The 27,438-nt window shown below is 52.6% G+C and overlaps 1 protein-coding gene across 3 annotated transcripts; it reads left to right on the plus strand.

The window, feature by feature from the left end:
• Positions 1–268: 268 nt before the first annotated feature.
• Positions 269–27,027, plus strand: GMCL1 (germ cell-less 1, spermatogenesis associated). 3 transcript variants are annotated; one of them, XM_071579049.1, is made up of 14 exons: positions 269–593; positions 4,158–4,281; positions 8,178–8,274; positions 8,855–8,952; positions 10,610–10,722; positions 12,561–12,626; positions 12,789–12,873; positions 13,059–13,149; positions 13,237–13,377; positions 18,829–18,898; positions 21,296–21,371; positions 23,629–23,774; positions 23,865–23,952; positions 25,775–27,027. In XM_071579049.1, the coding sequence occupies exons 1-14, from the start codon at positions 403–405 to the stop codon at positions 25,895–25,897; spliced, it is 1,509 nt and encodes a 502-aa protein (XP_071435150.1). In that variant the 5' UTR covers positions 269–402; the 3' UTR covers positions 25,898–27,027. The 3 variants fall into 3 exon arrangements, with proteins under 3 accessions (XP_071435150.1, XP_071435151.1, XP_071435152.1); XM_071579051.1 differs by lacking the exon at positions 269–593 and adding an exon at positions 7,534–7,680 and having other exon boundaries at positions 4,210–4,281; XM_071579050.1 differs by lacking the exons at positions 8,178–8,274; positions 8,855–8,952.
• Positions 27,028–27,438: the final 411 nt, after the last annotated feature.

Consider the following 27,438-nt stretch of genomic DNA (forward strand, 5'->3'; position numbering starts at 1 on the left):
AGGCCCATCCCCGTTCCCCCATCCCATTCCCACAGGCCCATCCCCGTTCCCCCATCCCATTCCCACAGGCCCATCCCATTCCCACAGGCCCATCCCCGTTCCCCCATCCCATTCCCACAGGCCCATCCCCGTTCCCCCATCCCATTCCCACAGGACCATCCCCGTTCCCCCATCCCATTCCCACAGGCCCATCCCATTCCCACAGGACCATCCCCGTTCCCTCCCGGCGCTCCCGCCCCTTCCGGGGCGTTCCTGTTGCGCATGCGCAGTGCGCGGCCCGCGCGGCCGCCGCTGGCCGGGGCTGCCGCTCCCGTCCCCATCCTCATCCCCGTTCCCGTTCCCGTTCCCGCTCTCATTCCCGCTCCCATTCCCGGCCCCGCGGCCCCATGAGGCGGCGGGGCCATGGGCGCGCTGGGCAGCCGCGTGCTGGGGCGGCGGGCGGGCCAGCCGAGGGGCGAGGCGGCGGCGGCGGCGGAGGGCAGGGCCGGCAGCGCCGGCAAGAGGAAGCGCGGCGGGGCCGAGGGGCCCGGGGACAGCGACAGCGACGGCGAACCCGAGCGGGACGAGAGGCTGGCACTGCCCCGCAGCCGCAGGTGGGGCTGGGGGCGCTGGGCGTGGGGGGGCTGTGGGTCTGGAGGGGCTGTGGGGGTGGGTCTGGGTGGGTTGGGGGTCTTGGGGGGCTGTATGGGTGGGTTTGGGTGGGTTGGGGGTCTTGGGGGGCTGTATGGGTGGGTTTGGGTGGGTTGGGGGTCTTGGGGGGCTGTATGGGTGGGTTCTGGGGGAGCTCCTGGGGTGGGTTTGGGTGGGCTGTGGTTCTGGGGGGCTGTGGGGATGAGGTTGGGGGGACAGTGGTTTTGGGGGGCTTTGAGGGTGAACCTGGGTGGGTTGGGGGTCTTGGGGGGCTGTATGGGTGGGCTTGGGTGGGTTGGGGGTCTTGGGGGGCTGTACGGGTGGGTTTGGGTGGGTTGGGGGTCTTGGGGGGCTGTATGGGTGGGTTCTGGGGGAGCTCCTGGGGTGGGTTTGGGTGGGCTGTGGTTCTGGGGGGCTGTGGGGATGGGGTTGGGGGGACAGTGGTTTTGGGGGGCTTTGAGGGTGGGTCTGGGTGGGCTGTGGTTCTGGGGGCTGTGGGGGTGGGTTTGGGTGGGCTGTGGTTCTGGGGGCTGTGGGGGTGGGTTGTGGTTCTGGGGGGCTATGGGAGTGGGTTCGGGGGACAGTGGTTTTGGGGGGCTTTGAGGGTGGGTCTGGGTGGGTTGGGGGTCTTGGAGGGCTGTGTGGGTGGGTCTGGGGGAGCTCCTGGGGTGGGTTTGGGTGGGCTGTGGTTCTGGGGGGCTGTATGGGTGGGTTTGGGTGGGTTGTGGTTGTGGGGGCTGTGGGGGTGGGTTTGGGTGGACTGTGGTTTTGGGGGGCTGTGGGGGTGGGTCTGTGTGGGTTGTGGTTCTGGGGGGCTGTGGGGGTGGGTTTGGGGGCACAGTGGCTTTGGGGGGCTTTGAGGGTGGGTCTGGGTGGGTTGGGGGTCTTGGGGGGCTGTGTGGGTGGGTTTGGGTGGGTTGTGGTTCTGGGGGCTGTGGGGGTGGGTTTGGGTGGACTGTGGTTCTGGGGGGCTGTGGGGGTGGGTTTGGGTGGACTGTGGTTCTGGGGAGCTGTGGGGGTGGGTTTGGGGGACAGTGGTTTTGGGGGGCTTTGAGGGTGGGTCTGGGTGGGTTGGGGGTCTTGGGGGGCTGTGTGGGTGGGTTTGGGTGGGTTGTGGTTCTGGGGGTCTGTGGGGGTGGGTTTGGGTGGACTGTGGTTCTGGGAGGCTGTGTGGGTGGGTTTGGGTGGGCTGTGGTGGTGGGGGGCTTTGAGGGTGGGCCTGGGTGGGCTGTGGTTCTGGGGGCTGTGGGGGTGGGTTTGGGGGACAGTGGTTTTGGGGGGCTTTGAGGGTGGGTCTGGGTGGGTTGGGGGTTTTGGGGGGCTGTGTGGGTGGGCGTGGGTTGTGGTTCTGGGGGACTGTGGGGGTAGGTCTGGGTGGGCTATGGGGGTGGGTTTGGGTGGGCTGTGGTTCTGGGGAGCTGTGGGGGTGAGTTTGGGGAGATAGTGGGTTGGGGGGGCTGTGGGGGTGGGCGTGGGTTAGGTTTTGGAGGGGCTCTAGGGGTGGGTTTGGGTGGGTTGTGGTTCTGGGGGCTGTGGGGGTGGGTTTGGGTGGGTTGTGGTTCTGGGGGCTGTGGGGGTGGGTTTGGGTGGACTGTGGTTCTGGGGAGCTGTGGGGGTGAGTTTGGGGAGATAGTGGTTTGGGGGGGCTGTGGGGGTGGGCGTGGGTTAGGTTTCGGAGGGGCTGTAGGGGTGGGTCTGGGTGGATGGCAATTTTGGGGGCCTGCTGGGGTGGCTGTTGGGGTGGGTTGTGGGTCTGAGGATGCTGTTGGGGTGGGTTGTGGGTCTGGGGGGGCTATGGAGGTGAGCTGTGGTTCTGAGGGGTTTGTTGGGGTGGGTCTGGGGGGGCTGTGGGGGTGGGGGGCTGTTTTGGTGGATGTGGATGGGCTGTGGATCTGGAGGAGCTGTGGGAGTGGGTTGTGGTTCTGGGAAGCTGTGAGGGTGGCCTATGGTTCTGGGGGGGCTGTTTTGGTGGGTGTGGGTGGGCTGTGGGTCTGGGGGGGCTGTTTTGGTGGGTGTGCATGGGCTGTGGGTCTGAGGGGGTTGTTGGGGTGGGTGTGGGTGGGCCGTGGGTCTGGGGGGGTTGTAGGGGTGGGTGTGGATGGGCCGTGGGTCTGGGGGGGTTGTAGGGGTGGGTGTGGATGGGCCGTGGGTCTGGGGGGGTTGTAGGGGTGGGTGTGGATGGGCCGTGGGTCTGGGGGGGTTGTTGGGGTGGGTGTGGATGGGCCGTGGGTCTGGGGGGGTTGTTGGGGTGGGTGTGGATGGGCCGTGGGTCTGGAGGGGTTGTAGGGGTGGGTGTGGATGGGCCGTGGGTCTGGAGGGGTTGTAGGGGTGGGTGTGGATGGGCCGTGGGTCTGGAGGGGTTGTAGGGGTGGGTGTGGATGGGCCGTGGGTCTGGAGGGGTTGTAGGGGTGGATGTGGATGGGCCGTGGGTCTGGAGGGGTTGTTGGGGTGGGTGTGGATGGGCCGTGGGTCTGGAGGGGTTGTTGGGGTGGGTGTGGATGGGCCGTGGGTCTGGGGGGGTTGTAGGGGTGGGTGTGGATGGGCCGTGGGTCTGGGGGGGTTGTAGGGGTGGGTGTGGATGGGCCGTGGGTCTGGGGGGGTTGTTGGGGTGGGTGTGGATGGGCCGTGGGTCTGGAGGGGTTGTTGGGGTGGGTGTGGATGGGCCGTGGGTCTGGAGGGGTTGTAGGGGTGGGTGTGGATGGGCCGTGGGTCTGGAGGGGTTGTAGGGGTGGGTGTGGATGGGCCGTGGGTCTGGAGGGGTTGTTGGGGTGGGTGTAGATGGGCCGTGGGTCTGGAGGGGTTGTTGGGGTGGGTGTGGATGGGCCGTGGGTCTGGGGGGATTGTTGGGGGTGAGTGTGTGGGAACAGCTGTTTTGGGAGGGCTGTTTTGGTGGATGTGGATGTGCTGTGGGTCTGGGGGGGCTGTGTGGGTGTGCTGTGGGTCTGGGGGGGCTGTGTGGGTGGGCTGTGGGTCTGGGGGGATTGTTGGGGGTGGGTGTGTGAGAACAGCTGTTTTGGGAGGGCTGTTTTGAGGGGGCTGTGGTGGTTCTGGGAGGGCTGTTTTGGTGGATGTGGATGGGCTGTGGATCTGGAGGAGCTGTGTGGGTGGGCTGTGGGTCTGGGGGGGCTGTGTGGGTGTGCTGTGGGTCTGGGGGGGCTGTGTGGGTGGGCTGTGGGTCTGGGGGGATTGTTGGGGGTGGTTGTGTGAGAACAGCTGTTTTGGGGGAGCTGTTTTGAGGGGGCTGTGGTGGTTCTGGGGGGGCTGCAGGTCAGGGAGTGGGGCAGCTCTGGGGGACGCTCCAGGGCCCAGCCTGGCCTTCCTGTGGGGCACGTGGGGAGAGGTTTGGGGGGCTCAGCCACTCCTTGTCCCACCCTGGGCTGGGGGAGGCCCAGGGGGGCACAGAGGGGAGTGGGGAGGCAGTGCCAGCTTGGAGGGGACACAGCTGGGAAAACCCTCTTGCTGCTGTAATGGGAGAACTGGGAGGAGCATCTCACTGTTTGTGTTTCTGTTTGTTTGTTTCTAACTAGGAAAAAATTGAAAAGCACGTCAAAGTACATTTATCAGACTCTGTTTTTGAATGGGGAGGACAGTGACATCAAAATTTGTGCTCTGGGAGAGGAGTGGAACTTGCACAAGCTTTATTTGTGTCAGGTAAGTGGCTCCTTTCTAAGTCCCAGCTGGAACTGTGTGTGTAATAAAAGAATGGCTGGGAACTGTAAAGTGTGGCTGGAGGTTTTTCCTTTTCTTTTTCCCCTTATGTTTACAACTCTCACTCTTTTTGTAGATGCAAACACTTAACCAGTTCCTGTTACCAGCATTGGGAAGCAGGACTGTTATCTTTGTCTTGGAAAGCTTCTCTCTTTTCCTGTGTAATTTTTTTATTCTATTTAATTTATTTTATTCTTAGTCTCAGTGCACCCTCTGTGAAAACAGTCCTGAAATTTGTCTTTGATGTCCTGAGAACGTGTTCTTGTTTGCTGAACAAGTGGCTGGGTGGCTCCTGTGATGTGAATATTCCTGCAGAGCAAAGGAGGCACTTCCAGAAGGGGTTTTTAAAGCCTGTGGTGCCCCAGTTCACTTTTCCTGCCCACTGGACTGGGCTGCAGGGACCTGTAGGGAAATTGTTGGTGCTGGGTCTCTGTAGTTGTTATTTAAGTGTTGTGAGCCCTCATGAGGAGGATTTTTTGCATCTTCCCTGCTGAAGGTGAGGAAGGTTTGCACAGGAGCTTTAAAAAGGAGCAAATCTCAGTGAGAACCTCCAGAACAGACACTGTTTGTACAAACATTTTCTTTTGGGCTTGTGTTCAGGTGAGTTCTTTGTGTTTTGGGAGCACAGAGGTGCTGGTGGCTTTGCTGTGTGTCCTGTGTGTCACTGCTCCTGTGGCAGCAGTGGGGACAAGCCCTGGCTGTGCCAGTGACTTTTCAGGTGCCATCAGAGGTACCTGGACATGAGGGCACTGCTGTGTCACTGCAGTGGGAGCCACAACATGGGGGTGACACAGGGACACGGGGATGGTGGCACTGGGGGTGCCCAGCACGGGGCTGAAGTTTCTCTGGTGCAACAAGTGACAGGAGAAACAAATTCTGGAGTTTTGAGGCTGTTGCTGTGTCAGTGCCAGGATTCCAGAGCAGCTCCAGCCATTCCTTGCATGGCCTCAGTGAGGGAAGTTTTGTGGCTTTCTTGTGGGAAAAACCTTTTCCTTTTGAGGCATCAGAACCTTTAAAAAGCATAAAAGGAGAGTCCTTTGTGTGAGCCAAAGCTGGAGGGAAGTTGTGGCCAGGTGGGGGTTGGTCTCTTCTCCCAGGCACTCAGCAATAGGACAAGGGGGCACGATGGGCTCAAGCTCTGCCAGGGGAAATTGAAGTTGGAGAGCAGAAAGAAATTCTTTGCAGAGAGAGTGCTCAGGGATTGGAATGGGCTGCCCAGAGAGGGGGTGGATTCCCCATCCCTGGAGGGTTTGAAACTGAGCTTGGCCGTGGCACTGAGTGCCATGATCTGGTAAAGGGACTGGAGTTGGACCAAGGGTTGGACTTGGTGATCTCAGAGGGCTTTTCCAACTCAATCCATTCTGTGATTTTATGGATGTGGCACTGAGTGAGAATCCACCATGTCTTGATCCAACCCCACTGTGACCACCAGCCCAGGGCACTCTGTGCCCTGGGCTGGTGATCACAGTAGGGTTGGATCAAAGGTTGGACTTGATGATCTCAGAGGTCTCTTCCAACCCAACTGATTCTCTGATCTGGTGATCACAGTGGTGTTGGATCAAGGGTTGGACTTGATGATCTGGGAGGGCTTTTCCAAGCCAATCCATTCTATCATTCTGTGATTCCTTGCATGGCCCCAGTGAGGGAAGTTTCGTGGCTTTCTTGTAGGAAAAGCCTTTTCCTTTTGGGGCACAAGAACCTTTCAAAGAGCATAAAAGGAGAGTCCTGTGTGTGAGCCAAAGCTGGAGCAGTGGCCCTGGGTGAGCCATGGGGGCTGTGGCAGGAGCAGAGCTGGCAGGGACAGTCCCTGTGTCACCTGGGACTGAGGACCCCCAGGGCTGGGCTGTGCAGGGTGGGCACAGCTCTGGTGTGGCCTGAGGTGCTGGTGCTGCTGCTGTTCTCTGTCACTGTGAGTCTGTGGCTGTCTGACACTTGTGATGCTTCTCCTGAAACCTTTGCCTGGGTTGGTGACTGAAATTGGGGATGAAATCCCTTCTATGGAAGGGACTTTTTGTCAGTGAAAGAGAAAAGAGACCAAAAAATTGTAGTTTTGTGAAATTTTCTAATACTGCTTTGCAAAGCAGGGCCACTGAACAGCATGAAGTGCTAAAGCCACTTTGTCCTAGGCCAAATTGTCTATTAATTATAGAAATGAGTGTACCATGAGTTGGGAGTCATACATTAAACTAAGCTGGACATTTCAATAGGGTGAAAGGGTAAAGATCCAAGATTTTGGAGAGTTAGAGCCAAGGTTTTACAGGTTTGACAGGTCATGTCACTGAACTAAGCAAAGGCAGAAGTCCAACAGTGATCAAGATGCTTCAAGACCACCCAAGGGATGAAGTCAGGAGAGCACGACCCAAATTTCAAGTCAAAAGGAAAGCTCTGCCCAAGGTTTCACCCAGTAATTAATATGGAAATTAGAGGGTGTTAACTATGAACTTAAAGCTATAAATGGCTTATTTTACACAAACAAGTTAGGCAAGTTTTTGCCCAGTATGAACTGGCTGTGCCTCCAACGTTGTCAATAAATACCTCACTGCTGTTAGAATAAAACTTTCTCTTAGCAGTTATTTTTTGTGGTGTTTTTGCTTATCATCAGGGTTGGAAAACTGTGATGTTCTGTAGAGGCCTTGTAGGAAGGATGTTCTTGGGAGAGGAGCCTTGGGGAAGTTCACTGTTCTCATCAGGCAGGTTCTATTTCAGTGAATTCTGTTACTGTAGGTAAAATAGTTTTGTAGGTTAGAAACAGCTCCATGCAAATGACTCTCAATGCCATTGTGACTCTCTGCATTGCTGAGCAGATTTTCTCAGCCTGTTTCTGTTCCCTGCTCTGTCCACTCATTGCCTGATAAAGGACAGTCAGGTGCTGCTTTCCCTGCTCACTGCAGCTCTCAGAAATGGGGGATTTCTTTTCCTTATTCAAGTGATAAATCCTCATGAAACTGGGGAGTTGTTCTCCATGGCAAAGCTGAGACAACCTCCTGAGGAGGGTGAAGATAGTGAGGTCCTGGGTTTGAGAGGGGTGTGTTGTACATCATCATGGTTAGGGATACACTGAGGCTACAGAAATACTGACCAAATAAAATCAGAATTGGGGTTTGTGCCATTTGCTGCCCTGAGCTGAAATGCTGAGCAAAGAGGTTCAGGGAATGTGGTGCTGTACAAATAGACTTTATTTTTTTGATCTCTCAGGTAAACTTCATTGATAGCATCTCATAATGGGCACATCTGCTGCTGGGAAGGAAAATCAGGAACCCTAGTAGAGCATTATCTTTCCCTTCATTTGGATGGAAACCTCTCAAATTCTAGTTTTATGTGCCTTACACTTAATAATCAAAGGTATATTGCTGTAAATGGTGTATGTGTCTGTGTCCTTGGTATGAGACCACAGCCTTGTACAGTAGTTTGTATGTCTTGCATGCCTTTCTTTTGTTTTTCCCCAATCCCCAAACTGGCATTCCCTAATGCCTGCAGGATTTGTTGTCTGCTGGTAACATCAAGGACTTAGTTCTTGGACTAATTCTATCCCCACTGGTGGTGTGGTTTGTACAAAAAGAGCTTCTGTGGCTTTTCTGGCCTTTTAAAGCTCTTTGATTACACACATGTAGCCCAAATTTCCTGTAGGCATTTTCTTTCAGTGTCAGAAACAGCAAATACAGTCAGCCCCTCTCGAGTCTGTCAGAATGTTTTACCTTGTGAAAGTTCCCTTAATACATTTTGTTTTGCATAAAGGTAAATATTAACCATGTTTTGTTCCATGTGCTGCTTTTGGCAGTTTGAATTGGCATGAAATCTCTTAGCTGAGTTTCCTTTTTCTCTCCTCTTCCCTCATACAGTCAGGCTACTTTTCCAGTATGTTCAGTGGCTCTTGGAAAGAATCCAGCATGAAAGTCATAGAGTTGGAGATTCCTGACCAAAATATTGATGTAGAAGGTGAGTGGGAACCTTTTAATTTATCAAAACTCTGGAGGCAGGAGTTGAGTTGAACCTAATCCTGAGATCAGCTCAGTTGGGTAAAACTTGGTTATAATTGTGCCAAGGTCAGGGGTTCAATCCCCTCTGTGGGCCATTGATGAAGAGTTGGACTCGATGATCCTTCTGGGTCCTTCCAGCTCAGAATGGTCTGGGATTCTGTGCTGATCCTCAGAGGTGTAACCTCTTTTTCTCCAGCTTTACAGCCCTCAGGGTGTGCTGAAGGGTTTGTTCAAAGCTCAGCACTGGAGTGGTTGATGCCACATCCTGTGTGTTCTGTTTGTGTGTCTGGGCTGGTCAGTACCGTTCATAGAATCAGTTGGGTTGGAAAAGACCTCTGAGATCATCAAGTCAGTTTTTGATCCAGGCCAGGATCCCTTTGGCCTTCTTGACCACCCTGTTGGCTCATCTTGAGCTTCCTGTCAATTGTTGTTCCAGAGCAGCTGACACCCTAGAGAAGGTGTGCAGGGAGGGTGTATTTGGATTCTTTAAACGCCCCGTGCTCAGTGTTGTGTCTTTCTTTGATCTGTGCCCTCTGCAGCTCTGCAGGTGGCGTTTGGCTCCCTCTACAGAGACGACGTGTTGATAAACCCCAGCCGGGTGGTGGCCCTGCTGGCAGCAGCCTGCATGCTGCAGCTGGTGAGTGCACAGGCCAGGGGCTCAGCCCCCCTGAAAAGGAGCAGAACAGTTCACAGTATCACAGAATCATAGAATGGATTGGGTTGGAAAAGCCCTCTGAGATCATCAAGTCCAACCTTTGATCCAACCCCACTGTGATCACCAGCCCAGGGCACTGAGTGCCCTGGGCTGGTGATCACAGTGGGGTTGGATCGACATGGTGGATTCTCACTCAGTAGGGATGGATCTCACAGTAGGGTTGGATCAAGACGTGGTGGATTCTCACTCAGTAGGGATGGATCTCACAGTAGGGTTGGATCAAGACGTGGTGGATTCTCCCTCAGTGCCACATCCACAGAATCATAGAATGGATTGGGTTGGAAAAGCCCTCTGAGATCATCAAGTCCAACCCTTGGTCCAACTCCAGTCCCTTTACCAGATCATGGCACTCAGTGCCACGGCCAAGCTCAGGTTCAAACCCTCCAGGGATGGGGAATCCACCCCCTCTCTGGGCAGCCCATTCCAATCCCTGAGCACTCTCTCTGCAAAGAATTTCTTTCTGCTCTCCAACTTCAATTTCCCCTGGCAGAGCTTGAGCCCATCGTGCCCCCTTGTCCTATTGCTGAGTGCCTGGGAGAAGAGACCAACCCCCAGCTGGCCACAACTTCCCTTCAGGCAGTTCCAGACAGTGCTGAGGTCACCTCTGAGCCTCCTCTTCTCCAGGCTGAACACCCCCAGCTCCCTCAGCCTCTCCCCACAGCACTTGTGCTCCAGTCCCTTCTCCAGCCTCGTTGCTCTTCTCACTTGGGTTGGAAGAGACCTCTGAGATCATCAAATCCAACCCTTGATCCAACCCCACTGGGATCACTCTGGCACTCTGTGCCCTGGGCTGGTGATCACAGTGGGGTTGGATCAAGACATGGTGGATTCTCTGTCCCTGGAGGTGTTTCAGAGGACACTCAGAGCCACATCCAGTCCCTTCTCCAGCCTCGTTGCTCTTCTCTGGCCCCGCTCCAGCCCCTCAATCTCTTGCCTCAACGGAGGGGCCCAGAACTGAACACAACACTCAAGGTGTGGCCTCCCCAAGGCAGAGTCCAGGGGAAGGGTCACTGCCCTGGGCCTGCTGGCCACGCTAGTTTGGATCCAGGCCAGGATCCCCTTGGCCTTCTTGGCCACCTGGGCACACTCAGGTCCCCCCAGGTCCCTCTGCCTGGCTGCTCTCCAGCCACTCTGTGCCCAGCCTGGAGCTCTGCAGGGGTTGGAGTGGCCAAACGGCAGGACCCCTCTCTGACATGTCCTGTTCCACCCTGAGAAATGAATCAGCTTTTCAGGTTTAGTGGGGAAAAAACCCAAACACAACCCAGAAAGTTTATTGGGAAGTGTTGTAGCAAGATTTGGGTGTGAGATTAAGTGCTGCTTTCAGTCATACCTAAAAGTAGATTCAAATAGGTTTTGCAGCTCATTTGCTCTACCCTGAAGGTATTCCCTGTGCTTTCCTTTCTTGGGAAATCTGTGTTTCTGAGGAGCAATGGTTTAAATGCTTTGGGCAGCACAGCACAGCTCTCTGCAGCCTGTGGAACTTTGGGGGTGAAAATCTGCATAATGTGCACAGTGTCTGGTATTTCCTGTTGGGAAGTGATTCCTTTGGGATGTTAGTGGGTTTTTCCTCTCCCTGCAGGATGGCTTAATCCAGCAGTGTGGGGAGACAATGAAGGAAACTATCACTGCCCAGACTGTGTGTGGTTACTACAACACTGCAGGCACCTACGGGCTGGACTCCGTGAAGAAAAAGTAAGAATTCCTGGCTGTGATTATCAGTGAATTTGCACAGAGTACAGTAATGCCCAGGGTTATTGCTTGATGTTGTTTTTAGAATAGAATCAGAGAATGATCAAGGCTGGAAGAGTTAAGATCATCCAGTCCAACTGTCCTCCCAGCACTGTCACCATGACCCCTAAAACCTTCTCACCCAGGGCCAGATCCAGACACCTTAAACACTTCCAGGGGTGGTGACTCCACCACCTGCCTGGGCAGCCCATTCCAAGGCATGACCACCCAAACAGTGAAAAAATCTGATCTGAATCTGCCCTGTCTCAGTTCAAGGCCATTTCCTCTGGTCCTCTCACTGCATTCACAGCAGAAAAGAGCAGCCCCCACCTCTCCACAACCTCCTTTCAGGAGCTGTAGAGAGCAATGAGGTGCTGCCCCTGAGCCTCCTCTTCTTGAGGCTCAACAAACCCAACTCCCTCTGCTGCTCCTCGTGTTTTCCAGACCTTTCACAAGCCTTGTTGCCCTTTGCTGGACAAAGGACAACAATGTCCCCTCAATGTCCTTGTTCAAATGAGGGGCCCACAGCTGAACACAGGACTCAAGGGGCCCCACCAGTGCCCAGTGCAGAGGGACAGCCACTGCCCAGGTCCTGCTGGCTGCACTATCCCTGATACAGGCCAGGCTGCCATTGGCCCTCTTGGCCACCTGGGCACTCTGTTGGCTCATACTGAGCCAGCTGTCAGCCAGCACCCCCAGGTCCTGCCTTGCTGGGCAGCTCTCAAGCCACTTGTGCCCCAGCCTGGAGCTGCAGGAGGTTGTTGTGACCCAAGGGCAGGACTTGGCACTTGGCCTGGTTGAACCTCACACAGATGGAACCTGTCCAGGTCTCTCTGCAGAGCCTTCCTGCCCCCCTGCACACCAACACTGCCACCCAGCTTGGTGTTGTCTCCAGGTGTACTGAGGGTGCAGTGACCCCCTCATCCAGATCATCAAGATGTTAAACAGGACTGGCTCCATAACTGAGCCTTGGGGGCACTGCTGATGGGCCCAGGTGGGTTTATCTCCCTCCACCACCACTCTCTGGGCTTGGCCACCAGCCAGTTTTCCACCCATGGAAGATTCCACCCATCCAAGCCATGAGCAGGCAGTTTCTCCAGGAGATGCTGTGGGAGATGGTGTCAAACACTTCTCTGCAGTCTGGACAGACACATCCACAGCCATCTCCTCATCCACTGAGGGGGTCACTTTGTCATAGAAGGAGATCAGGTTGGTCAAGCAGGACCTTCCTTTTGTAAATCCATGTTGGCTGGGCCTGATCCCCTGGTTGTCCTGCACGTGCCATGTGATGGCACTCTGGATCTCATCCCTAACCTTGCCTGGTACCAAGGTTAGGCTGACAGGCCTGGGATTCCCTGGATCATTCTTCCAACCCTTCTTGTAGATGTGTTACATTTTCTGACTGATTTCCAGTCAGCTGGAACTTCTGCAGTTCACCAGGACTACTGGGGGATGATTGAGAGTTGTTTGGCAAGTTCTTTGGCCAGTTCCTCAATACTCTGGGGTCATCCCATGGACGTGTGGGTGTCTGATGGCAGAGCAGGTCACTGACCATCTCCTGGATTTCAGAGGGCTTCTCTCAGCTCCCCATCCCTCACTTCCAGCTCTGGGGGCTGGATATCCTGAGGGCACCTGGTCTTGATATTAAAGAGTGAGGCAAGGAAGGCATTAAGTACCTCAGGCTTTTCCTCATCCCCTGTCACTGCCCTGCCCTCTGCTTTCAGCAGATGATGACACACTCCTTGGCCCTCCTCTTGCTGCCAGTGTATTTATAGAATATAATTCTTTTGCTTTCCCTGCAGGTGCCTTGAGTGGCTCTTGAACAACCTGATGACCCACCAGAACATTGTACTCTTTAAAGAACTCAGGTACTGGGGCTACTCTTCCCTGGCAGGGATGAAGGACTGTCTGCCCAAGCCTAGAGCTGAGTACAGGTCCCTTTCTGGGCTCTTGCTGGTTGTTTTTCCCTCTGCTTTCTCTTCTTTTTCTCACTTCTGTCTCACTGACCTGCCATGACTGATTTTTTCCAGCATCAACATCATGAAGCAGCTGATCAGCTCCTCCAACCTGTTTGTGCTGCAGGTGGAAATGGATGTCTACACTGCTCTCAAAAAGGTATTTGCCCTGGGGGCTGCTGGGGCTTGGGGCAATGGAATCTTTGTGGGATTGATTGGAAGTATTTAGCAGAGAAGCAGAACCTCTGTTGGACTGAATGCACTGTGGAAATGCCTTTTATTAATGCATGGATCACTTATTCAAAACCTTCAGCTGTCTCACTAGAATTTGCTTGTTTTTCCCAGTGGATGTTCCTTCAGCTCGTGCCTTCTTGGAATGGGTCTTTCAAGCAGGTGTTGACTGAAGCTGATGCCTGGTTTGCTGAGCGCAGGAGAGGTAGGATGGCTTGGCCTGGCCTTGCTTTGGGCTTTGAATGGGAGTCATTTCCTAATTTTAGTTCCAAATGGTGACTCTGTGTTGCAGAGTTTGGGGCTGACGTTGCATTCCTGGAGTCGGAGCAGGGAAATCCGTTCCTGCCCGTGTTCTCCCACCTGAGGCTGCAGTACATCATCAGTGACCTGGCCTCGGCCAGGATCGTGGAGAGGGATGCCCTGCTGCCCTCAGGTGAGCCAGGCTTGGGCATTCCTGGGCCCTTTCCTCCATTCCTGGCATCCATCAGGTTTGGACAACTCACCCCAGGAAAGGCATGAGGGGCTGGAGCGTCTCCAGGGAAGGGAACAGAGCCAGGAAGGGGCTGGAGCAGCAGAAGGGGCTGAGGGAGCTGGGAAGGGGCTGGAGCAGCAGGAGAGGCTGAGGGAGCTGGGAAGGGGCTGGAGCAGCAGGAGGGGCTGAGGGAGCTGGGAAGGGGCCGGAGCAGCAGGAGGGGCTGAGGGAGCTGGGAAGGGGCTGGAGCAGCAGGAGGGGCTGAGGGAGCTGGGAAGGGGCTGGAGCAGCAGGAGAGGCTGAGGGAGCTGGGAAGGGGCTGGAGCAGCAGGAGAGGCTGAGGGAGCTGGGAAGGGGCTGGAGCAGCAGGAGGGGCTGAGGGAGCTGGGAAGCGGCTGGAGCAGCAGGAGGGGCTGAGGGAGCTGGGAAGGGGCTGGAGCAGCAGGAGAGGCTGAGGGAGCTGGGAAGGGGCTGGAGCAGCAGGAGAGGCTGAGGGAGCTGGGAAGGGGCTGGAGCAGCAGGAGGGGCTGAGGGAGCTGGGAAGCGGCTGGAGCAGCAGGAGGGGCTGAGGGAGCTGGGAAGGGGCTGGAGCAGCAGGAGGGGCTGAGGGAGCTGGGAAGGGGCTGGAGCAGCAGGAGGGGCTGAGGGAGCTGGGAAGGGGCTGGAGCAGCAGGAGGGGCTGAGGGAGCTGGGAAGGGGCTGGAGCAGCAGGAGGGGCTGAGGGAGCTGGGAAGGGGCTGGAGCAGCAGGAGGGGCTGAGGGAGCTGGGAAGGGGCTGGAGCAGCAGGAGGGGCTGAGGGAGCTGGGAAGGGGCTGGAGCAGCAGGAGGGGCTGAGGGAGCTGGGGGGGCTCAGCTGGAGAAAAGGAGGCTCAGGGGGCACCTTCTCCCTCTCTGCAACTTCTGGTGACTGGATTTATAGACAGAAAAACAAACACAGAAAAGTTTGTGTCAGTCCCAAAAATGTTGCTCTGGTGCAAGAAAGGAGCAGAGTGGTGAGATCTTGGCAAGGGGAAGTCACTGAGGATCTGAATAAACTCCAAAGAATAAAGGAAGGGGCTGGTGGGGAAGGATGATGAGCCCTTTCTGCATTGTCCATGACACCAAAAAAGCACTTTGCTTATAGTATAATACTTAATATATATAATAAAATGTCTGCTCTCATGTGAGACCCATGAGGAGCAGCTGGGGGGGCTCAGCTGGAGAAAAGGAGGCTCAGGGGGACCTTTTCCCTCTCCAGGATTCCCTGCCAGGAAGGGGGAGCCAGGGGTGGGTCGGGCTCTGCTCCAGGAACAGGGACAGGAGGAGAGGGAATGGCCTCAGGCTGGGCCAGGGGAAGGTCAGGTGGGATACTGGGAACAATTCCCTCATGGAAGGGATTGTTAAATATTGGAATGAGCTGCCCAGGGCAGAGGTGTAGTCCCTGTCCCTGGAGGGATTTAAAATCCCTGTGGATGTGACACTTGGCAACATGGGACAGTGGTGGCCTTGCAGTGGACTGTGATTTTAGAGGGCTTTTCCAGCCAAAACCATTCCCTGATTCCACTCAGGTGATGATGTTCTGGGTGCCTTCCCCAGCCTGTCCTGCCCTTGAAGAATGGGGAAGGTCTCAGTGTGTTTACTTGTCTTACTTGCTCACTTCTTCATTTCCAACAACTGGTTTGTGGCTGAAGATTCAGCAGAAGCTGAGTATGAAAATTAAAGCCATAAAAGTCTGCACACGTAGGGGTGTCTGGCATTCTGCTCATCAGTCAGATTATCCAACCACTCTGCCACCAATACATGCAACATTATCAATGTTTCAATTATCTCAGAGCCCCAGGTGTGCAAGAAAACCTTTTCCTTTTGAGAGAGCAAAACTTGCTGAGACTCTGCCATTTTCTAGCCATTATTTTCTAAAATGAGCTGGGTTTGGTAGGATTTGAAATAATACCTGAAAATGAAAACCAAAAGCACAAGATGCTGTGAATTCTTCTCCTCTCTTCCAATACAAGTGTTGTTTACTGACAGATTCAGGGTGATTTGGGGCTGAGAGGATGTTCAGATATTCTGCTCTTGTCCTTTTCATTTGCATTTTGACTTGTATAAAATACATCCTCCTCGTGGGGCCCTTTTGAAGCCCAGAGAGGGAAATGCCATCTCATGTTATTAGAGCTCACTGCTCTTACATCACTGGAAGGTGAAAGGCCCCTTCTCATCTTGCTGCTGAGATCTGAGTCCCCAATTCCCCTGCTCAGGAGCTGTGAGAACCTGGCTGCTCAGAGATGAATGAAGCTGTTACCAACGTGGGCTCTCACTAGAAAATGTTTTTCCACTATTATTCCTGTCTTTCACCATGGGAAACACCTGTCCCTCCTTCTTCTTCCCTTTTATTTTTGCTCCTTTCTCTCCCCCAGGTTAGTTGTGCTTATTTAAGTGTTTGGGCTTCTCATGCTCTGCCTTTAAATTTGGCTCCTGGTATCCTTGTTCCCCTTTCCCTCTGTCCAGTCCTCCCTTGTCCCAACTGAATCCTTCCATTAATTTTTGCATCTTCACTCTGCCAGTTTTTTCTTGGCTCTCACACAGCTTTGACAGGGATTTAAAAACATAAACCTGCTCATTATTGTGTGTCTGTGGTGTCTGTTTATGGGTGTCATTACCATGTGCCAATTAAAACTGATTTCACTGAGCTGTTCAGGACTTTTATTTGTAATTTCTTGACATCTGTGGTGTCACCTGTCCACGATTGAGATATGAAATGGAGAAGTCCATCCCTGGGGGTCACAATGGGGATGTTTAGCCTGTCTGAGCAATGCTGCTGTTTCCTATAAAGGTCAATTTTCCTCACCTTATGTTGGCTTTTCCCTTCATAGAATCATAGAATTGATTGGGTTGGAAAAGACCTCAGAGATCATCAAGTCCAACCCTTGATCCAACCCCACTGTGATCACCAGCCCAGGGCACAGAGTGCCAGAGTGATCCCAGTGGGGTTGGATCAAGGGTTGGATTTGATGATCTCAGAGGTCTCTTCCAACCCAAGTGAGAAGAGCAACAAGGCTGGAGAAGGGACTGGAGCACAAGTGCTGTGGGGAGAGGCTGAGGCAGCTGGGGGTGTTCAGCCTGGAGAAGAGGAGGCTCAGAGGTGACCTCAGCACTGTCTGGAACTGCCTGAAGGGAAGTTGTGGCCAGGTGGGGGTTGGTCTCTTCTCCCAGGCACTCAGCAATAGGACAAGGGGGCACGATGGGCTCAAGCTCTGCCAGGGGAAATTGAAGTTGGAGAGCAGAAAGAAATTCTTTGCAGAGAGAGTGCTCAGGGATTGGAATGGGCTGCCCAGAGAGGGGGTGGATTCCCCATCCCTGGAGGGTTTGAACCTGAGCTTGGCCGTGGCACTGAGTGCCATGATCTGGTAAAGGGACTGGAGTTGGACCAAGGGTTGGACTTGATGATCTCAGAGGACTTTTCCAACCCAATCCATTCTGTGATTCAGTGATTCCAATAAAATTGTGGGTGAATGACCCTCTAGATCCTTAATTTAATGGTGATACAGGAGAACAGTGAAATGGCTTTGTCAGGAGGTGAATCACGTGTTGCAAACCAATAATTCACAGGAGCTGCACTTGATTCCTGTCTCTTAAAGTGTCTGCTGTTACTAGATGTGAGATGGGCAGCCTTGTCCCAGTGCTCTCCAGTGAATAAATGTGTCTGCTCCCAAACCCAGGAGTCTTTGTCTGTCACAGGAAGGATTCTCACCAGACTCACTGCACATTTGAGGCTGATTTGCTCGTGCTTGTTGACAAAGAAGGTGAAGTTTTCTCACAGTTCTCAAGGTCTCAGAGCAGTTCTGGCAGGGCAGCAGTGCCTGAGCCGTGGGCTGGGTGGCACTGTGGGACAGGGCAAGGGCACACAGGGCTGGGAGGAGCATCAAGTGCTGTCAGAGTTCTGTGCTTGGCAGCCCTGGCCCTCTCTTGGTTCCAGTGTGCAGCCTAAAGCTGTGTGAGATCAGAACTTGAGCTCTGCCTTTGCCAGGAGGTTTAAATAAATCCTGGGGCTCCCTTTGGAACAGCATCCAGTATTTGAGGGGATGCTTCATACCTGAGAGTCTGCAGGAGGGGCCTTTGCTGGGGCTTTGGAAGCCTTTTGGATAATTCTAAATGAAATTGTTCTCAAGGAGGAGATCACATTGAGCAGTTGAAAGGAATGCTGGGATTATTTATTTATTATTTTTATACCCTGCAGGAGAAAACTGAAATTCTGTGTTAGGAGTTCACAACAGTCTGTTGTTTGTGCAGAAAAGGTGGAAGAGGCACAAATACATAATGTGTCTGTGTGAGGGCAGCTTTTGGTGTTCTCTTTTACTTGGTGACTTCTGAACATTTCCTAAGCTGTGCTTTCCTTCTTAATGTCTGGAAATTCACAGATGAACTGCAGTTGAAATAGATACCTACACATATCCCAACAGAGAAGATGCTCTCCCTCCTGATCTGCTTTTATTCCTTCCCTTCCAGCACATCCATTCTATGTCCCTTCCTTTTTCCTTAATTCCTTTTTACACTTTCTGGTGTACTTGGATTAATTCCCAGTTTGCTCCTGTCACACTCTGAATTTTCACTCTAAGTCAGTAGGACAAAGGCTGCTTTTAATTTTTCCTTCTGGGACTGGGAAGTGGATCTGAGCCCCGTGGTCTCACCTCTGTCCCATTCAGCAGCTGCCTGGCTGGGGTTTGGTCACAGTGGTTTTCCCTTTCCTCTCCCCCAGCCCATTCCCCCAGAGCTGGTTCTCATACCTGACCTTGCCCCTCTTCATTATCTTGCCTAAAACCTTCTTACACCCCGTGCTCTTGGGATCCCTTTTTGTTCCTGCCTGACAAAGGATCCCTTTTTGTTCTGTTTTATCTCTTGGTTGCAACATTAAATTAACAGAACCCATAAAATCCTTGTGTGTTCAGGGAAGACTTGAGTTGTGTTTATTCCTAGGTGGGGACAATTTCTGCTTGTTTTACCATATCTGTATTTAGTCACAGTTTCCTTTATCCCTTGATTCTCTTTTCTTTTTGTTTAACTTGTGCAAAATTCCACTGGGGATTCAGGAAGCAGCATCTTCTCCTGAGAGGTTGTTAAGAAGCTGCTTGGCTGAACAGAGCTGTGTGTGCTGAGCAAATGTGTGGAGTTGCCTCACCTGTGGCTGTCTGAGGAGATGAACATGGTGTGGAGTTCCTGCCTGTTGGTTGTGGGTGTTTATTTGTGTCCCTTCTCCTGTGGCTGAGGCTGGAGCTGGGAAACCCAGGGAATTATCAGGGGGTGGGTTGCACAGGCCATCCATTTAACAAGTGTAACTTTATTATTCCAATGTCATTTTATTTCTCCATTTCAAATGTTCATGACCATTCCCAGCTCCAAAGACAACACCAAGTTCATTTATTTTTTTTTAATTTTAGAGTGGCTGTCCTCTGTTTACAAACAGCAGTGGTTTGCCATGCTCAGAGCAGAACAAGAGAATGATACTGGGTAGGTATATTACAGCCCTTCCCCTTCCCCTTCCCCTTCCCCTTCCCCTTCCCCTTCCCCTTCCCCTTCCCCTTCCCCTTCCCCTTCCCCTTCCCCTTCCCCTTCCCCCGTGGGGTTGGATCAAGACATGGTGGATTCTCTGTCCCTGGAGGTGTTTCAGAGGACACTCAGAGCCACATCCAGTCCCTTCTGCAGCCTCGTTGCTCTTCCTTGTTGCCCTGGGCTGAGGAAGTCTCTGCTTCCATATCCCACCTGGTGCAGAGCACAATTGGCACCTGCTTGTGCCAGCACTGCCAGCGTGGAAATGGCACTGCCTGCAAATGTGTGATGTGCTTTGCTCTTGGTAACTTCAGAGAGGAGGAGAAGAAAGTGTTTCTCTCCTGCTCCACCAGTTTGCATTTAAAAGGACTGAACATTTTACTTGCTCTTCAGAATTGGCAGTTTCTTTAGTGCAACACTGGAGTTTGTGGCTTTGAACTGGAGCTGCTCAAGGTCTCCTTGTTGTGCTGAAGTGGATCACTTTCTGCTTTAATTAAACATGTGTTCTGTGGCAGAAGCCTGACAGCTCTTTGGAGCCCAGGGCTGAGCAGTTTCTGCTCTAACAGTGTCTTTGGCAGTGTTTGAGAAGGAAACAGAATAACTTGACTGTTCACTGTGTGGCAGCTGCAGGAAGTGGTTAAAGCTCAAGTTTTGCATCATCTGAGGCTGCCCCAGGCATGGGGAGGGGGATGCTGATGTCTGTCTGAGCACTATGGGCTGCTGTTTGTGAAATTTGTCACTAATTAAACAGAAATAAATCCTTCATCATCCCTGCTGCATTTGGGGCAGCCACAGAACCAGTTCAGCTGGAAGGTGTGGAAGAGCACACGGGATGTTCTTGGGTGAATCTGGTTACTGTGAGGAGCTTATGTGCTTAACCTGTTCATGAAACTCTTCATCTCCCAGGGCTGTTTTTTGCAGAAACAGAGAGGAGAGACCCAGACTGGGTTCATAAAAGCTTTAGCTGCAAGTTCCTGGGGGTGTAGGAAGAGAACAGAGCCTGTCTTTCTTCTGGCTTGTGGAGCTTGGAGGGTATTGTTGGGTCTTGCAGGTTTATGGTGTAACCTGCAGGGGGTTGTGTCTCTGAGCTTTGTAAAGCTTGGCCTGGTGTAACTTGAAGACTTTCTGACAGTGCTGGTGGTTTGGTTGGTGATGTCATTGTGTGTGAAGTGAAGTGAAGTGAGTGCCACACCTCTGGAAAACCGGGACTGATCCTGCTCCTGCTGGCTCTGCAGGGCTGCTGCAGGTCTGGAAACACCAGAGGAAACTGCTGGGGGACAGTTGGTGGCAGATGGCAGAAGTGAGAGGCTCTGGCACTTCATCAGCATTGAGGGGAAGTGGTTTTTTAGCCAAGTTGTGTAACCAGCCCCTTGAGAAACCTCTGCAGGGTCTGGTGGCTGCTGCTTGAAGGGCCCTGCAGCTGGGCCTGGGCTTGGGCTTGGGCTGTTCAGAAAGGACCTGGGGTTTCCTGAGACCTTGGGAAAGTATTTTCATTGCAGCAGCTCGAGCTTTGGTACCTGAAGAATTCTTTTATGAAAGCCCTGCCTAACTGGGGCCTCACAGCCTGGGTTGTGGGGCAGTTTATAGCCTGGCTGGCTGTCTGTTGGACAGTCCAGTTTATAGCCTGGTTGGTGTTGGGACAGTCCAGTTTATAGCCTGGCTGGGTGGCTGTGGGACAGTCCAGTTTATGGCCTGGCTGGGTGTTGGGACAGTTCAGTTTATAGCCTGGCTGGGTGTCTGTGGGACAGTCCAGTTTGTAGCCTGGCTGGGTGTCTGTGGGACAGTCCAGTTTATAGCCTGGCTGGGTGTCTGTGGGACAGTCCAGTTTGTAGCCTGGCTGGGTGTCTGTGGGACAGTCCAGTTTATAGCCTGGCTGGGTGTCTGTGGGACAGTCCAGTTTATAGCCTGGCTGGGTGTTGGGACAGTCCAGTTTATAGCCTGGCTGGGTGTTGGGACAGTCCAGTTTATAGCTGGGTGTCTGTGGGACAGTCCAGTTTATAGCCTGGCTGGGTGTCTGTGGGACAGTCCAGTTTATAGCCTGGGGTGTCTGTGGAACAGTCCAGTTTATAGCCTGGCTGGATGTTGGGATTGTCCAGTTTATAGCCTGGCTGGGTGTCTGTGGGACAGTCCAGTTTATAGCTGGGTGTCTGTGGGACAGTCCAGGGTGGGAGGGACCCTGTGGGTTCACCTGGTCCCACCTCTGCCCAGAGGAGGGTGGGCTGAGGGTCCCTTCTGACTCAGGGCATTCCATGGTGGTGTGTGCAGACCAGTTTACTCCAGTCTGCTCATCTTTCCCATATTAAGGCATCACACAAAGCTGCTCAAGTGTCCTTAAAGATGCCCTTCTATTTTTCCCAGGCCTCAAGAAATCAATAAAGAGGAGCTGGAGGCAAACAGCATGAGGTGCGGTCGCAAGCTCGTCAAGGACGGGGAGGTAAGTGTGGCACGTGGCTGAGGCATGGCAGGCATCCCCTAAACACTCATGTCCAGCTGCATCCCAAAGATGTCATGGAGAAAGAAATCGTTCTGTTCTCCCCAGGATGGAAACACTTTCAAGGAGTGAGGGGTTGGTGTTTGGTTGTGCTCGTGCTGGGAGCGAAACAGCGTTTGGGAAAACTTAGTTTGCATTTGAGACTGTGACTTGAGACTTGGGAAATACAGGCAGATAAATAGAGCTCTGGTCACTGGTGGTATTTTATTTTTAGCTGGAAAGGGAACTTCTCTGGATAAAATGTGTAGTAATCACAGCCAGAACCTCTGTGTTCATATACCCATCTGTGTCTTTAGGTGACAGATGTTGTGAAAGCCCAGGAAACACGAGTTCTGCCCTCTGAAGCCACTTAACCCCAGGGGGTTGTGCTCCAGGGAGTGCTCAGAGCGTGGCTGGGCTGCAGTTCAGTGCTGCTCCCAGCCAGCCCTGCTCCCACTGCAGGGTGTTTCACACCCACGTGTCCTGGGCCTGTCTGTCTGTCTGTCTGTCTGGGAGGCAGCTGGCACTCAGCTGCTCTCACAGCCAGCTGGCTGTGCTGCCCTGCACAGGCATCCTGTCTCACACAGATGTTGGCAGAAATCCCCCACACATCTGTAGGGAGAGATCCCACAGCTCTGTAGGGAGAAACCCCCCACATCTCTGTAGGGAGAGATCCCACAGCTCTGTAGGGAGAAACCCCCCACATCTCTGTAGGGAGAAACCCTCCACATCTCTGTAGGGAGAAACCCTCCACATCTCTGTAGGGAGAAACCCTCCACATCTCTGTAGGGAGAAACCCTCCACATCTCTGTAGGGAGAAACCCTCCACATCTCTGTAGGGAGAAACCCTCCACATCTCTGTAGGGAGAAACCCTCCACATCTCTGTAGGGAGAAACCCTCCACATCTCTGTAGGGAGAAACCCTCCACATCTCTATGGAGAGAAATCCCACATCTCTGTAGGGAGAAACTTTAACTTCTCTGTGGGGAGAAACCCCCACATCTGTCTAGGGAAAAATCCCACATCTCTATGGGGAGAAATCCCACATTTCTATAGGGAGAAATCCCACATTTCTGTAGGGAGAGATTCCACATTTCTGTAGGGAGAGATCCCACATTTCTGTAGGGAGAGATCCCACATTTCTGTAGGGAGAGATCCCACATTTCTGTAGGGAGAGATCCCACATCTCTGTAGGGAGAAATGCCCCACATCTCTGTAGGGAGAAACCTCCACATATCTCTAGGGAGAAACTCCATCTCTATAGGGAGAAACTCCCACATCTCTGTAGGGAGAGATCCCACGTCTCTGTAGGGAGAAATCCCACATTTCTGTAGGGAGAAATCTCACATTCCTGTAGGGAGAAATCCCACATTTCTGTAGGGAGAAACCCCCACACATCTGTCTAGAGAGAACCCCTCCCATTTCTGTAGGGAGAAACCCTCCATCCCTGTAGGGAGAAATCCCACACTTCTGTAGGGAGAAACTCCCACATCTCTGTAGGGAGAAATGCCCCACATATCTCTAGGGAGAAACTCCATCTCTATAGGGAGAAACTCCCATGTCTCTGTAGGGAGAAATGCCCCACATATCTCTAGGGAGAAACTCCCACATTTCTGTAGGGAGAAATCCCACATTTCTGTAGGGAGAAATCCCACATTTCTGTAGGGAGAAATCCCACATTTCTGTAGGGAGAAATCCCACATTTCTGTAGGGAGAAATCCCACATTTCTGTAGGGAGAAATCCCACATTTCTGTAGGGAGAAATCCCACATTTCTGTAGGGAGAAATCCCACATTTCTGTAGGGAGAAATCCCACATTTCTGTAGGGAGAAATCCCACATTTCTGTAGGGAGAAATCTCACATTCCTGTAGGGAGAAATCCCACATTTCTGTAGGGAGAAACCCACACACATCTGTCTAGAGAGAACCCCTCCCATCTCTGTAGGGAGAAACTCCCACATCTCTGTAGGGAGAAATCCCACACTTCTGTAGGGAGAAACTCCCACATCTCTATAGGGAGAAACTCCCACATCTCTGTAGGGACAAATCCCACATTTCTGTAGGGATAAACCCCTCCATCTCTGTAGCTCCAGATCCCGTTCCCGGGCGGATTGTCGGGGTCGTGGCTGTCACCATTCAGGTGCCACCATCCATGCCACACCATCCACGTCCCAGCTGCTCCTCAGGCTGGTTCCTTTGGCTCATCCCTCCTTTCCTGCAGTACTGCTGGCGCTGGACCGGCTTCAACTTCGGGCTGGACCTGCTGGTCACCTTCACCAACCGCTACATCATCTTCAAGCGCAACACGCTGAACCAGACGTGCAGCGGCTCGGTGAGCCTGCAGCCCCGCCGCAGCCTGGCCTTCAGGTACCCCCCTGCCCCACTCCCTGCCTCTGTGGCCCTGGGGGGCATTCCTGCTGGGAAAACACTGGGGCTCTGTTGGTGTTGTGTGCCCAGGTTGCGCTTGGCGTCGTTCGACAGCAGCGGGAGGATGATCTGCAGCAGGACAACGGGCTACCAGATCCTCACCCTGGAGAAGGACCAGGTGTGTCTCTGGGGTGGGGAGCTGTGGAGCTTGAAGTGTGGAGTGCAAGGCATGAGAAAAATGCAGAGAAGCCATCAGGGCTCTTATCACAGAATCACAGAACGGATTGGGTTGGAAAAGCCCTCTGAGATCATCAAGTCCAACCCTTGATCCAACCCCACTGTGATCACCAGCCCAGGGCACGGAGTGCCCTGGGCTGGTGATCACAGTAGGGTTGGATCAAGACGTGGTGGATTCTCCCTCAGTGTCACATCCATAGAATCACAGAATCATAGAAAGGATTGGGTTGGAAAAGCCCTCTGAGATCATCAAGTTCAACCCTTGATCCAACCCCACTGTGATCACCAGCCCAGGGCACAGAGTGCCCTGGGCTGGTGATCACAGTGGGGTTGGATCAACACGTGGTGGATTCTCCCTCAGTGTCACATCCATAGAATCACAGAATCATAGAAAGGATTGGGTTGGAAAAGCCCTCTGAGATCATCAAGTTCAACCCTTGATCCAACCCCACTGTGATCACCAGCCCAGGGCACTCTGTGCCCTGGGCTGGTGATCACAGTGGGGTTGGATCAACACGTGGTGGATTCTCCCTCAGTGTCACATCCATAGAATCACAGAATCATAGAATGGATTGGGTTGGAAAAGCCCTCCAAGATCATCAAGTCCAACCCTTGGTCCAACTCCAGTCCCTTTACCAGATCATGGCACTCAGTGCCACGGCCAAGCTCAGGTTCAAACCCTCCAGGGATGGGGAATCCACCCCCTCTCTGGGCAGCCCATTCCAATCCCTGAGCACTCTCTCTGCAAAGAATTTCTTTCTGCTCTCCAACTTCAATTTCCCCTGGCAGAGCTTGAGCCCATCGTGCCCCCTTGTCCTATTGCTGAGTGCCTGGGAGAAGAGACCAACCCCCAGCTGGCCACAACTTCCCTTCTTGTTGTTGTTGCTTATGTGGAATCTCAGGTGTTCCTCTTAGAGGTGATTGAGCTAATTTGTGAAGTGGAGCCAGAGTGGGCTTCATTAGTGTGGATAATATGAAATTAGTTCCCCTATGAGTGAAATCAGAGCCTGTGGTGCTGCTGCCAGTGCCCTGCTCTGGACCTGCTGCTCTGCCAACCTTCCATCACCCCCGTGGGGAATCTGTCCAGCACACTCCTTATCTACAGGCAAATTTGGAGTTTGCTTGAAGACTCTTGTAAGCTGAAGAGATAAAATAATGCCTGCATGTGGTTCAAGAGTTGGGTTTATTACTCCATTAAATAAATCAATAAAAGGCTCAGAGGGGAGTGGAGTTTCTTCAGAGCACGTGCCCTTTTCCACCAATTGCTGGTGGCAGGATTTACTGAGGCTGGTGCCAGACTTGTAAATCAAGTTTCTCAGCTCCCAGCCAGCAGTGATCAGGAGCTGGTGAGACCACACAAAACCTTTCCCTGTCAGTGCCATCCTCACTGGCAGGTCAAGTCTCAATTTTGCTACCCCAAAACCAGTTCCTGAAGTTAAACCAAAACAATTCCTCCCCACAAAGTGAAATGTGCTTTGAAATGCAGACTCTTGGGTGTTGCCTGGTTGGTGAAACCTCCTGAAATTAAAAGCTGCCCTTTCTCAGGGTGCTGGAGGGTGAATGTGCTCAGGCAAGTCCTGGGGCTGTGCCCTGGCAGTTCTGTGGGCACTGCCCCGTCAGTGTCCATTTTACAAACCATCTCCTTGAGGGGAAGCTGAATTGCTGTCTTGGGCTTATTTTTTATGTTCTGCTTTTAATCCACAGTCCTTAAAGTGAGTGTTGTATCAACCCTGTGCTTTTTTGTCCCCCCTCTGTGCTTCCAGGAGCAGATTGTGATGAATTTGGACAGCAGGCTCCTGACATTCCCACTCTACATCTGCTGCAACTTCCTGTACACCACTCCAGAGAAGAGGACAGAGAGTGAGGCCCAGCTGGAGAATTCCTGAGCCTGAGACCCCCCCATGGCAGCCCCTCTGCCACCCTGGAGCTGCTTCACTGCCCTGAGCTTGGGCTGGGCAAACATCTCTGCCTTAGAGCCCTCTGAGCACCCCTGAAGAGAAGATCAGACAGGCCAGACCCAGTTATCCTGCTGGGTTCAATCTTATTTCTGTTCTGCACCTTCAGGCAGCAGCCATTCCATGTCTGAGAAGTGTGACTCTTGGGATTTTTGGGTCAAAACTGAGCCAAATTGTGACATTTGTGGGAATTTGTGTGGATGGCAGCTTAGGAACTTGCTGTTGGATTCTGAGCACACGTTGGAGGACGTGTGGGCTTTGGTTGTTTTATTTGTTGGAGGGTTTTTTATTTTATTTTTTTTTAAATAACTGATCTGTAAATACCAGATCCAGATTCTGCTTATTTTTCTGGTCCTTTTCTATTAGGGCCAAATAATCTGTGTAAATGTGGCCTCTCAACTTGGGATATTTAACTGCACAGCCTTTCCCCCCTGCTTGGTTTTATAAAGCCTTTTTTGCAGCTCACACAGAGACATTTCATTCTTCATCTTAACATTGCAGCCAGTTCTTTTTTAACACATTAATTTGTTAATAAGGGTGTTCTCAAGTGAGTTATTTTTTTCCATGTATTGGAATGTCCTCATTTGAGTCCCAGCAGCAGCAGCAGCACCTCCAGGCTGGGGTTCTCAATCAACTTACACAAACCAAATACCAGTTTTTAAGCATTTTCTGTGGCTTCTTGTAGCTGTTACCTTGGGACTAACCCATGTTAGCTCAGGAACTTGTGACCTCTGAGTGCCTTTTATGTGTAACACCAACTTCACACCAGTTCCAAGGTCACAGGATCCAAAGGCAGAGCTGGGAACAAGGGATTCCTCTCCAGCTGCTTTCTTGGATGAGTCATGTCATGGCACACTCTGGTCTTTATGTTTGTCTCTTGAAGTTTTGAATTCTTACACCAGGATTTTTGGATTCCAAGTGGGAATTTTTGCCTCTTTAGCCTATTTTTTTAATGTCAGAAAAATATAAAACCATTTGTACTTTATAACAAGGATAAAAAAAACCATGTTGGGCAAGGTGGAAAAACTTGGCAACTTGTCAATAAATGATTTCAAGTGGGATCCTGCCCTTGTCTGTCCCTTCCTGCTGGGAATGGTTTTTTGTGTTGCATTCAGCCTGTGTGATCTTGTGCCTCTTGGCTTTGGCAGCAGAGCAGAAGCATTTTAAGGTGTTCAGCTGCTCCAGCATCAGATCTATTTATTGAATTTATTGTATTTAGATACTTAATTCTGGTTCTAACCAGAAGTACCAACTCCTTGAAGCCATCACTGCTTCAGTGGGAAGCACTGAATGCTCATTAATGGCAGAGGGGAAGGAACAGGAACATCAACCCCAGGCTGGTTTTAACCCCAGGGGTTGTTAAAACCCCCTGTGGGGGTGGGTTGAGCTCTGCAGGGCTTTGCACCCCACTCTGGGCTTGATCCAGCCCTGCCCTCAACCCCTGGATCCCAGAGACTCCTGTCCTGCCCACC

The sequence above is a fragment of the Pithys albifrons genome, chromosome 29 (assembly GCF_047495875.1).
Source record: "Pithys albifrons albifrons isolate INPA30051 chromosome 29, PitAlb_v1, whole genome shotgun sequence".
Lineage (NCBI taxonomy): Eukaryota > Metazoa > Chordata > Aves > Passeriformes > Thamnophilidae > Pithys > Pithys albifrons.